Raw genomic sequence first — 13293 nt, 5'->3', positions numbered from 1 at the left:
AAATTTTGAAAGTTGATTAATAATTTTAAAATCCAAAAGATATAATAACTATTGCTAAAAGTGTAAGGAGAACTTTTATACTCCAGCAGTTCTCTGAAGAGCCTAGAATAAGGAATGCCGGAGAGACAAGGAAGCAAAATAAGCGCAGAAAAGGAGACGAGATCAATAGTTAGAAACAACCGCTTATAAGATACAAGGGAAAACACAGGCGTGGCAGAGAGAAATACAAGAAATGTATTTGATAAATTTCAGAGATAAAAAGTGTGAGAAGACAGGTAACAAAATATATTGTAGAAAAATGTTTTGATTTTCATAGTTTAGTCCCATTTACACAGTTTTATCCCAGATCTATAAAATAATAGATGAAACCCTCCTCCTAAAAATGGTCATTCATCACCTTGGTTGATTATTCTTAGAGTACGCCAAGACTCTAGAATAAAAGAACATACGATACGTTTGTAAGAGTTGGTACTCTATATGTATTTAAGAAGTTTTAGTAATTTGTTATTCATTTTATATATTAGGATTGTAGTTGCTGCTCTTTCTAAACAGTAAATAGACCATATTTAACTCTAGAGGGAGCAAAGCAGATTCTTCTTATGTGTAAGTGTGTGTATGTAAAACACCTGGGGTCTTTTACCTTAAGATGCAGACTATTTCCATACTTGCAAAATGCCCACTCGTAGAAATCATGGTCAAAGATACTAATGGAACTAAGTGCTCAGAAGTGAACAGTTTTAATCTTACTGAAAAATCCCCCAGAGTTAAAAAAAAAAATCCATAGAACAGTCACTCAACAATTCAAACTCTTAAGCATCACTCAGACCAAAGTTAGAATGAAGTCAGCTCCCCAAAATTATTATTTCTTGAAAATACCTTACAACTACCTCTCCCAATCCTATCCTTGTCTCACAATGAATTCTGAATCACGTCAACAGTTTTAGAAAACAGAAGCACTTTACTATTTATTATGTGAGCAAAGCAAAACCATGGAAAATTATCTGCTTGATTCAATAAATGCAGCATTCTTACTTAAACTGATGAATACCTAATATATTAGTCTTCAGAGATGGTTCTTAAACAAAAATAATTACTCTATACCAAGATAAAGTATTGAATTACAAAACTTAAGGTGCATTTTTTTTTAAATTGGAAAATGAAATGATTTAATTCACCATTTGCAGAACTTGCTGTTTCCAACTACATTAAACATTGTGTACTTGAGAAATAACTAAATATTAAAATCAAAGCATTTTTTTGGCTGAACAACACAGTAGAAAAATGTAAGCAATTAAAATACAAAAGATATCAACCAAAGTACCAAAGAGTCTCTTGTTCCCCCAACATCATCCACCACCAGCACCCCACCCTCCGGCACTCCCCCTTCCCACAGAAGCTTTCCCCTTTTTATCCATGACTGTGAGCGATATTTTCTGGCTTGATTTCAGCATCATGACCCAGGTCATGAGAAGTGTCAAAGATGCATTTCCTTCAGATGGGAAAGAGCAACAGATTTGAACAACCATACAAAAATGAGAGTGCAGTATATTTTTAAGAGCATGCAAGATAAAACCTTTAATGTTCACATTATATTTTATTTCCAACTTAAAAACCTTTAAATATCTTTGAATCAAAAGATGCATATATATTATATGCAAAAAAAACACAGGAAACTCATACTCAATTTATCTGCTCAAATTATCAGTATGTGAAAGAGACCTGTTTACACACACACAAATTAAATCCAGCACACCATGATAAATACTAGTAAGTGGTGCAGATACTAGTCTTCTACACCTATTTTTCCAAAAGCAAAACTGTCACTTTGCCGACACATAAAAACTCATTTTACAGAAAATCCTTGCGAGTGAGAACCATAAAGAGGAATGCTACTCAGGGGGGCATGCCAAGGCACACCAAACCAAAAATACCACTGCCACTGAGTCTATGCCGAGCCGTAGTGACCCTAAAAGACAGAAGAGAACTGCTTCTTAGGGTTTCAGAAACTTCGCATCTTTAAGGGATCAGACAGCTTCATCTTTCTCCCTCAGAGAATCTGGTAAGTTTGAACCACTCACCTTGCAATTAGCCCTCCAACACTTAACAATTACACCACCAGAACTCATTTTGTTTAGGCACACAGAGCCTGAAAAATAACGGTTCTGAACTCAGAAAATGACATGACCAATATCTTCTAAAAGGAGCCTTGGTGGCACACAGATGATTGCTAACCAATAGTTTTGTGGTTCTAACTCACCAGGCACTCTACAGGAGAAAAGACGTGGGGATCTGTTCCTGCAAAGATCAGTGGGGCAAATCTACAGTGTCCCCTAGGGTTGTTATTGGGCTACAAGGAGTCAGAACAGACTCAATGGCACATAACAACAAAATAGCTTCTGAAATCACTGCCAGCAATGTACATATTAACTCCACTCTGTCCACTCTTAAAAGTTTCTCTCATATGTCTCATCTTAGCTTCAATATTCTCACCTGCAAAAACACATCATCTGATGTTAGTAACTCTTTCAGTGAACCTTAAATCCTTTTCCTTTTCTCATTCACGCTAGTATACTGAGAACGACCATGACTTCTATTTCTCAGTATGTGTAACCCAGGCATAGCCCTGACTCCAGTATCCTTACCCTTTTGTACTGACAGTTATGAAAAAGCAGTCAAATTTATAGTTCCTCCTCAAATTTTAAGCTCCAGACTACTCCCAAGTAGGCTACTCCCAAGTCTGATAATTTCTAAAATCTGTTTATTTGGTTCAGTTATTCAGACACTGGTCATTACAAACTCTGCGAAGCCTAATCCTTTTCTCTTTCGGCTTTCTAATTTTTCTTAAACCAAATTTGGAAAAACTATTTCAAGTCCCTCTTTCGGTAAGTACAAGAGGTCTTACCAAAACAATACCACTTTTCAAGGTAAAAAGTTTGGTTTATTGAAAGTAACTCTTTTCATAAAGCAACGTTATTTATATGTTCACATTTTAAAATAAAAATTTTTCATTTCTATTTTAATTTCAAATATATTACATATAAAAAGATACAACATACATAAACAAGAGAGCTTTGAGCCCCTTAATAATTTTAATAAATAATTTTTAAGGATATAGTGTTTCCAAAACCAAAAATCATTTAAGAACCACCACTCTGCATATATGGGATCCTGGTGTGGCATTATAGGATAAGCACTGGATTGCTAACCACAAGGTTCGCAGTTCAAACCCACCAGCCACTCCTTGGAAACCGGTCATTATGAGTCAGTACCGACTCAATGGCACTTAATGAGAACAATAATAGACCAATCAAAGTGCAGCACTCTGAGGCATTATTAAGGCACAGCTTTATTAACCCTTTTAAGTTAGTAGTTGCTAATCTATGCAGAGTAGTCCTCATCATCGTCATTGTTGTCAGTGCTGTCAAATCAATTTGTGACTCTCAGCGACCCTGTATAGGATGTTAGAGGAGTGGCTGATGGGCTTAAACTGCCAACCTTGTGGTTAGCAGTCTAGTGCTTATCTTACAACACCTACCAGGACTCCTTGGTACCATAAATAACAGCACTGACAAGTACTCGAATGGCAATATACAGAAAATCAAAGAAAGGAATTTCAGAACATAGACACACCACTTACTCAAGTGACAGACGTACTTAAAACGTCTGCCTCTGGTCAACTGTGAATACAATCATTGTTGTTGTTAAGTGCCATCGACTTGGTTCCAACCTATAGCAATCCTGTATAGGGTTTCCAAAGAGCAGCTGGTGAGCTTGAACCACCGACCTTATGGTTCAACTTTGCAGTCCAGTGCATTAACCCACAGTGCCACACCAGAACTCCGTGAATCCAATCAATAGGAGTTAGGTAAACTGGGTGGATGACTCAAAATGAATATTAACTGATAGAAATGTGTTTACAACATCCAATCCTCTAATATTTTGAGGAATGAATCATAGAAAACAATAAAGGGGAAGCTGAGCTGTTATGTGATCTGATGGGACTTCAATATCCAAAGTGCACCAGGTTCATGGCAGAGTTGCCATGAGACTTATCATAGGAAAGTTGAGAAAACATTGCCCTCTAGAGGCAAGTCTCATTAACCATTTAGAAACAAACCTGCTGGTTAAGTGCTCTCAGTTGGTTCCAGCTCATAGCGGCCCTGAACAGGGTTTCCAAGGAGCGACTGGTGGGTTTCAACTACTAACCTTTTGATTCGCAGTCCAGTGTTTATCCTACAGCGCCACACCATGATTTGACAAATTGAAAATTCCTTATCGCAAAGGTAAAATATTTAAAAAGTAGCAAAAGAAAAAGTCTAGGTTAGCCTCAGTTGCTAATTGCTTTCTCTGACATTTCTAGTAAGAAAGAAATATATATTCAAAATGAAATATATTTTTTAAATATTCTAACAGGAACCAACTCGTTTTTATCATTCCATATTTTAATGAACAATTTAGAAACAATATAGCACCTTCAGTTTTTCAGAGAGACCCCACAGGTAACATATTTTCTTCAAAAACCTATGTTATCATTATTGATTAGATGGTTTCTTCAGTTAGTGCTTCTTAAATAAATGCAAGCAAGTTGTTTTCGGGAAAGAATGATGAGGTCACTCTTTATAAACAGATTTCCCAAAAGAACTTATCTGGTCTCTATGAGAAACTACAGAAAGGGGCATTCAAATATTTAAAGTATGTAGGCTTCTGATGTTTAGTAAACTTCAGACTAGCATAATGCTACAGTAACTTTTGTTAAAAGGTGATAAAATGTGTAAAACAACCTGTTCACTATGAAAAAGGTGTGAGATTTGAAACTAAAAAATCTGAAACAAAATTCCATCTAAACGAAATAAAGCACCTATAAAAACTAAAAACCCAAGGACTAAACTAAGACAGTCTAAAAGAAGATTTTCCCCCATTTAAAATGTATATACCATTTATATACTCTATGTCATATGAGGCATAAAATTTAAAGCAGAGCTACAGTGCATATGATTGATTTTTCTTGGCAAAAATTAAAACATCCAAATGGAAACTTCAATCCACAAGTAAACAGTAATGTGGAAATAGAAATCAAGAAACATTACATTATTATTGATTGTCTTAAGTAGGTGAAACTATGTAAGACTGAAATGTGTGGTTGCTTTGTATTTACAATTGTGATGTGGTCTGTCTCAAGCAAACTACTGATCAACAAAAGTAAATAATTACAAGAAACCATCAAATGAAGGCTATAAACAGAGCCTCTGAGTGGTAAAAAGAATGTATCACACAGATGCTAAAAAGAAAAATGATGTTGCCAGTTATTCAAAAGCATTTTACTGAAAAATGTAGGCTTCAAGTGTAAGAAATCAGAGCTCTCCTCCATAGGTTTTAGAGTCTTACCAACTACTTCCCATTTGGAAGAAACAGATTCTAGAATTCAAATGCCAAAAGTTGGGATTCAAAAGGTAACTTCTTCTCTAAGGACCACTGAGTAAACAGGAAAGGAGACATTTCCAGTAATCCTGGATCCAAACCCGTTTACTCCATGGAAATAAGGAAAAATAAATTCCTAACAGTCCTTTGACAGAGTGGACCTAAACTGGAAAACTATCATGTAAAATAAAGTAATGCAAAGGCTTGTGAAAAATGTGATTCACTTATTAGAGTACATTTTCTAATGTCCAGCATTAAAAATTAGCAAAAGCAGATTAAAATGATAAACCATTTTCACTCACATCCACACTTGTCCTCCTACAGACTGCAGTTTCAATATAGACTTCAATTCAGATCCTGACAAGACAGTCTTTCCATTTCACTGCTATTCTTAAAACCCTCCCCATGCTCTCAGTCTCTCTCTGAATAATAGACAAAGTCTGACATGATCTGCCACAATTGCCTCTCTGACCTTATCTCCTATCATGCACCTTGCACTCTGGCCTCCTTTCTGTTCCTTGAACACACACTGGGCACACTGTCACCTCAAGACACGCATATTGGTTGTTCCGTCTGCTTGAAACATTTTCCCCAGGTGACTTTGCTCCCTTCGCCCATCAGGTCTACGCTCAAATGCCATCATCTCAGAATGCCTGAAGGAAGTCTGCTGCTGTGGTTAAGTGCCCTTCTGACTCATAGCAAGGCTGTATAGGGTTTCCAAGGCTTTTAAAATCTTTACGGGAGCAGAAAACCTCATATTTCTCCCCCAGATTGGCTGATGGGCTTGAACTGCTGATGCTATGGTTGAAAGTCCAGTACTTATCCTATGGCGCCACCACACTCCAGAAAGCAGCATACTAACTTTCCGTGACACTTTGAGTTCCCCTCAGATGTATAACATGTCAACAGCCTATCACAGATGGCAGAGCATAAAGTAAAGGTTTAAGACAGGAAAGGCTGTCTAAGCTAAATCATAACCAAGTATGATTTTACTATGTACTCAGAGAGACAGAGTTTATTTCAAGAAAAGTGTGGATATAGGATGATCACAAGAAATGAATACATGTGGCAGATAAAGGGAATGGAACAGAAATACAAGTGTGGTGGAACACGATGCTGGAAACAAGATGGGCCAAAGAGACATTATATAATATTTAAAATAGTAGCATGAGACACTGAAAGGTTTTCAGCAGAAAAGTGGCAGATCATATTCCTATTTAACAAGAAAATCCTGGTGATAGTAAAAATATAGTGCTGGTAAAGTAGTGACAGGAAGTCATAGAGAAAAGGTTGGCATATACTATTAACAGATAAGGGTAAGTTATAAAATACTGTCATCAGGGTTCCATGCTAGGATCATACATGTATTCCAAACAAAACATGTTTAAATATGTCTTTGCAATCAGTGGGTGGCTATAGATATGTTCTCTCAGTGATACAACTGTCTTAAGTCTTGTTGTTACTGTTTGGTGCCACTGAGTTGATTCTAACTCATAGCCATCGCATGTACAACAGAACGAAACACTGCCTAGTCCTGCACTGTGCTCACAACTGTTATATGTTATATCCATCTCATTGGGGGTCTTCCTTTTTTGTGTTGACCCTTCACTTTACCAAGCATGATGTCCTCCTCTAGACCCTGATCCCTTCTGATAATATGTCTGAAGTATGAGAGACAGTCTCATCATCCTGGCTTCTAAGGGGCATTCTAGCTATACTTCTTCCAACACAGATTTGTTTGTTCTTCCAGCAGTCCATGGCATTTTTAATATTTTTTTCCAAAGTCATAACTCAAATGTTAGAGTGCCTTAAAAAAAAGAAAGAAAAAGGTCCAATCAAAAGAAGAAGAATTATTCACTGGCTCGTGTACAGACATGTGCTAACTTGCATGGCGATGAAGGCACCTATAAAGAGGAGAAAATAAAGGAAATTGCTTTCCGTTTTTGTTTTTTAGTCCCCTTTGTTTTTTCACGTACACATGTACAGAAACAATGAGTGTTTTCTCATTAGGACAAACCATTGGGAACTTTCCTGCGAAAGGGAAGAGAAAAAAGAAAGGAGAAGGAGAAAAGACTATCTGGGAAGTGGACAGTGATGATGGTTGTACAACATGTGAAGTGTGGCTGGTGTGGCTGGATTGGACTTGTAAAAATGGTGGAATTCACAAATGTGTTGTCGTCGTTAAGTGCCACTGAACTGATTCCGAGGAACAGGTGGTGGGCTTGACCTGTGGATCTTGTGGTTTGAAGTCTGGTACTTATCCTACAAGGTCATACCATATTGCACAGTTAATACATTTTTTAAAAAACCCCACAAATACCAGTGCCTTCCTTGGGAATATGCTGGGCCAATTAAATTAAAGGCAGAGAGGTCAGCCAAGAAGGTTATACTACTGTTTTTTAATAGCCCAAAGGGATAATCTCAACAGATTTTCTTGAAGGACACAGGATGATCACGGGAATTGATTAGAAAGAAGTGCTAAAAAACTGAAAACTGTACTGGTGAGAAAAAGCCCAGGAAAGTTACATGAAGAATATTCTGTTTTTCCATCACAGCAATGCACCTGCTTATTCTTCTAAGGTAATGAGAATTTCACTGAGAAATTATACCCCATTCACCCTACAGGCCTGACCATTTCATCCAGACTGTTTTTTCTTCTGCTAACTCAAAGAACATTTCAAAAGACCATGATGTGAATCCACTGTAGATGGCAAAACTACCATTTTGATGTAGTATAAATAAAAGAGTGCAGAATTCTGTGGGGGAAGAGTTAGAGAGACGGAAACCCCGCCTTCAGAATTGAATAGACCTAGATGGAGGAGATGTTGAGAAACAATAGCTTCACATTTTGATATTTTTGCTTAATAAAAGGTTCTATGATACTTTTTGACTTACCCTTGTACGGTGGTGAAAAACTATGCTCAAGGGGTCTTAATCATTCCTGTGTCATAGATTTCTTAGACGATAAGAGGGAAAGCGTAAAAGAAATCAATCGAAGGAGCCCTGGGAGCAAAGTAGGTTCCTCACATTGGGTTGCTACTCTCAAGACCAGCAGTTTGAATCTACCAGTTGCTTTGTGGGAGAAAGACAAGGCTTTCAGCTCCTGTAAAGATTTCAGCCTTGGAAATCCTGTACAGATTCAATATGAAATCAGAACCAACTCGACAGCATGCAGCTGCAATAGCATGGACTTCACCAGAGCAATACTTGGAAATACATGCAATAAAGTATACAGAACTGCAAGGAAACCAATGATACTGCAATACAGCTACTATAGTGTTTTTATAATATTTACAATAACTTAATATTTAAACTTTCATCATATAATAAAGTAAACATTTCAGCGGTGATGAACATCATATTTCAAGACATTTTTCCCACACATATTTCAAATATAATGCGATATAAAATCATCTGCAGTTTCTACTGGCAACAAAGTCCTAAGTACTGCTAACATGACCGCGGCATGTTGTCTACATTCCTGATGAAAAGAAATACTTAATTTAGTTAGAAAAAAGTGAATATAAAAATTTTTCTCCGATCCATGTTCACAGACCCCAAGTTAAGAACTTGTCATCTACACAAAAGTCTTGGCAACAAGATAGAAAATGAAAGAGATATTTAGAAAGTATATATTTAAAATAAACATCCTTCACTAAGTAAAAAATATGGTAAACAGATAAAATAATCTTAACCTAAACTGGACTGGCTCCAGAACATAAAAAGGAAACACCCCTATATCAACTGTTATTTAACAGTTTCCTTTACTTTGCTAAAAAGAGCACAAACAAACAACGGGAATACTGCCAGAGCATGATTCATTTCTAAGATGAATCCCTCCCCGTTCAAAGGTTTACATTGGTTTTGACCAGTCTCAGACTGTTTACCCACACAAACTGTAAATATATCATTTTTAGAACTAACCAACAACAATTCCCATTTTGTTTTGACATGAAGAACATGAAGAAAAACGACCATCGCTCCAGTGTCTATACTTCAAAAATGAGAAAAATTACAAAGAGTGAACATCTTGAAATATAGCCTATGTTCATCACCTCTTTGAAATATTTATATTACATTAAAATGTATTTTAATATTAAATTCTTATAAAAACATTTTAATAGCTGTTAAAGGAAATCGGGATCAATATATCAATATTATTCATCAATTGTAATAAATGCACCACTGGAATGCAGGACATTAACAGGAGAAATAATGTGTACTTTCTGCATAATATTTCTGTACACCTAAAACTGCTCCAAAAAATAACATCTACTAAACAACAACAAAATGAAGATAGTTGTAAAAGCAACAAGGCTAGAAAAAACATATATATATATATAGTATGTAACCTTGAAGAATAACAATGAATCTGTGAAACAGAACATGGACGAACCTAAAGGGCATTACGCTGAGTGAAAATAGTCAATTGCAAAAAGACAAATAGTGTATGAGACCATTGTTGTAAAAGGTTAAGAAAAGGTTTCTTGCTAAAAGAAACATTATTTGCTGGTTACCGGGGTGGGAGGGAACACATGTTACCTTGGGTGATGGGGCAGGCTACAACAAGAGGGAGGTTGGGAAAGATGAAGGTGTAGCAGGAGACATAGAAAACAGTGCAAGAGGTGAAGTGACTAGAGGTAAAAATACTGTGAACTGATGGTACATGGAGGGGACTGCAATCATTGCAGTGAAGCACAGTATATGATTTGTTGAATAAAGGACTGATGCTCTGCTCTTTAAACCTTCAATACACAGCACTTCTGGATAGCTTTGAACCGACAACCTTTTGACTCGGAATCAAGCACTTCAAACAAGTTGATTTAGAACCATGGTGGCCCTGCGTGTGCAGAGTAGAAGCATCTTCAAGGGTTTTCAAGGCTGTGGTTTCTCCAAATACATTGTCAGGCCTGTCTTCATGGTGTCCTCCTCAATGGACTTAACAGGCAACCTTTTGGCTAACAGTTGAATGCTTAACAGTTTGCACCACTCAAAGGGAGATTATTTTTATTTTTTTAAACCTTTTATTGCAAACTGAGAGTAGGTTTATGGAGCAGATCATCAGTTTTACCTTCAGCATATCATATACTGTGCTCCATTACAATGACTGCCATCCCTTCATTTACCACAGTTAACAGTATTTATACTATTCCTCTTTTAGATTTCTAGTTGACTTCATTATAATTCGGTATCTCTGACACCCTATTTTCAGTTTTGTAGGGTTATTTTACTTTAAATACTTATATAACTGAAGTGAGTTATGGGGGGTGCTGTCACATATGGTAATCTCAAATTGTCGTCACCCCATTCATTGCCTTCTTGCCTGCATGGTTTCAGCTAAGAAATCAGAATTTAGTCTTATTGGTTCTCCTTTGTAGGTAACTTGCCACTTTACAAAGGGAACTATTTTAAAGCATGTTTTCAAAGAATGTTATATATATGAGGTTCAGTTATGAAAAGTCTTAAATGTTATATTCTATAAAGAAGTTAGCAACTACCCCTTATACAGAAAAAGGCACTCAGCTCAAAGAGCACTGTACAGATTGCCACACCTGTACAGCTTCAATTTATTAAAACGGAAGAAATTTAAAATATTCCAAAAAGATTTTATCTCAGCATGAACAGATTTCAAGAAACATTTATGTTGATCCCAAATCTAGAAATGAAGAGACAGAGGAATGCAGTGAATGGTGCAGAAGAGTTTACCATGCAACGGTGAGCCCGAAGGACTGCTTGAGAGGCCCGCCACAGGGCTACAGCGACCTCCCTGTTTACATGTCAGTTCCTGCTCAATTTCTTCCAGCCCAGCGCTTTTCTGGAAACGGCTCATACGATTCACTACTCGAGGTGACATGTGTGTGCGAACACAAGGCTGGCCACCATAAGGGTTGATGGGGAAGACATGGGAAGTCCCCCGAAGCGTACTGACCACAACCCAGCGACAGTCGTGACTGAAGCAGATGTCTTGTACCTAGGAATGAGATAAAGAAAGTCACAAAAATGGATAAACACTACTTGCACTCATAAGATTATCACATATCACGTCACCCAATAAGAATATAAATGGTTGTCTCTCTGGCAAATTTACCTAAGGCCAGGTTATAAATAATACATTTTTCTACCTTTGTTTTACCTTGAGTGCTAATTGTGGTGGTTAGTATTTTATGTTAGCTTGGCTAAGCTATGGTTCTCAGTGGTTGGGCAGACACTATACAATCAACCACCTTCCATTTTGTGATTTCATGTAAGCAGCCAATCACTTGTAAGGTGAGTTCCCTTGGGGGTGTAACCTGTCATCAGTGTATAAGTTAGCATTCCTGACCCTATCCTTTTCTCATTACATGATCTCTAGTCCTTGTGATGTAAGCCTGCAGAAGTCTCTAGCATGCCTCCTGACCTGCAAATCATGGATGTACCAACCCTACAACCTCATGAGCCATAAGCGGTCTCCAGTCTGCCATCTAACCTGCAAATTTCAGGACCATCCACTCCTACAAGCACGTGAGCCAGCAGAGATATTGAGCCTGTTGCCTGACCCAAGAATTTGGGACTTGCCAGCCCCCGACAACTGCGTGAGCTATTTCCTCACAATTGCATAAACCATTTCTTTTAAGAAAATTTCTCTATATGCAAGGGAGCTTTAGAAAGTCTGTGAAAAATTCCCATTCTTTTATAATTCCATTTTCCCACGAACTTTTTGGAGCCTCCTCGTATGTATCTGTACACATTTCACTGATTCTTCTCCTCTAGGAACCCAAACTAAGACAATAATAAAAACTTTTTCTCAAAATTTGGTAAGATTCAAAGTAGATTTTAAATTCTACCCCTTGCTGCAGAGAGCACCAATTCAAAAATTGAGTCTAGGCAGTTTTCACCCTATTGAGCTCTAAAACTATAAGCCAACATGTAAATCAGGTTTACTTCACTAAAATTCATTTGGTTTTGAATAATCATAGAATAATAAAAATGAAAAGCACATTTTATAATGCATATAAAGTTATTAACTCACTCATTCATTTAAAAAATGTCTGGGCACTGAAACTTTTTTGAATTGTAAGCATTGAAGTGCTTAGCAATTAAAAAAAAAGTGAAGCACTAGGAAAAAAAGGTGAACAAGAAAGAATCCTTGTGTTCAGAGTCTAATAGGAGGAAAAAATCTTATTAGAAAGTTATGATACTTAATTATAAGACTACTGCTGGACAAATATTTCATTACAATATAGGGACAAATCCAAAATTCATCCACATGCTTGCCCATTTTGACTACTATGGCATATATAAATGAGATTATCAAACAATCTCCGGAAGACTGAAAAATGTAACTTCCAGGAATTCTAGTATTATGCATAAAGTGACGTTCCACAAGTATCTTAACCTCTGTAGTCTAGTTGGAATGGCACTCCAGTGATGCAGTGGCTAAAGTGCTCAGCTGCTAACTGAAAGGCTGGTGGGTTGAAGTCACTAGTCACGCCAAAGGAGAAAGATGCGGGGGTTTGCTTTCAGCCTTGGGAATCCTGAAGGACAGTTCTAGTCTGTTGTACAGAGTTGCTATGAGTTGGAATCAACTAGATGTCAATGAGTTTACATTAGTAGCAATTGACTAGATAGCAACTAAGAATGAGAGTGGGCCTACAGGACAGAAGTAAGGTAGTGGTCCAATTCTTCCTTTCCATGCAGGAAAACAGGCTAAGGGTGACTGATGGGTAAAGAACATCATCATTAAAATGGCATTTTTTTTTGTTGTTTATTTACCACAATTAAAAATACTAATAAATTATAAAGATAAATGTTAAAGGAGAAAGAAATAGGGTAGGCCAAAAAAAGATACAGTAACAAAAAACCTATAAGCCAAAGCAACAGAAAAAGGGGAGAAAG

At 37.0% G+C, this 13293-nt stretch overlaps 1 protein-coding gene across 2 annotated transcripts in view; it reads right to left on the bottom strand.

Moving 5' to 3' along the window:
• The window catches only part of BCAS3 (breast carcinoma amplified sequence 3), a 701971-nt gene that overhangs the window by 419100 nt on the left and 269578 nt on the right, over positions 1-13293 (bottom strand). For both annotated transcript variants that reach the window (XM_006832356.1, XM_006832357.1), the window contains exon 15: positions 11125-11389. In XM_006832356.1, coding sequence (XP_006832419.1) covers positions 11125-11389 — 265 coding nt within the window. The remainder of the gene's footprint in view (positions 1-11124; positions 11390-13293) is intronic.

Source organism: Chrysochloris asiatica, unplaced genomic scaffold, assembly GCF_000296735.1.
Source record: "Chrysochloris asiatica unplaced genomic scaffold, ChrAsi1.0 scaffold00007, whole genome shotgun sequence".
Taxonomy (NCBI): Eukaryota; Metazoa; Chordata; class Mammalia; order Afrosoricida; family Chrysochloridae; genus Chrysochloris; species Chrysochloris asiatica.
The sequence above is the reverse complement of the archived record's forward strand: the minus strand, read 5'-3'. Positions and strand labels throughout refer to the sequence as shown.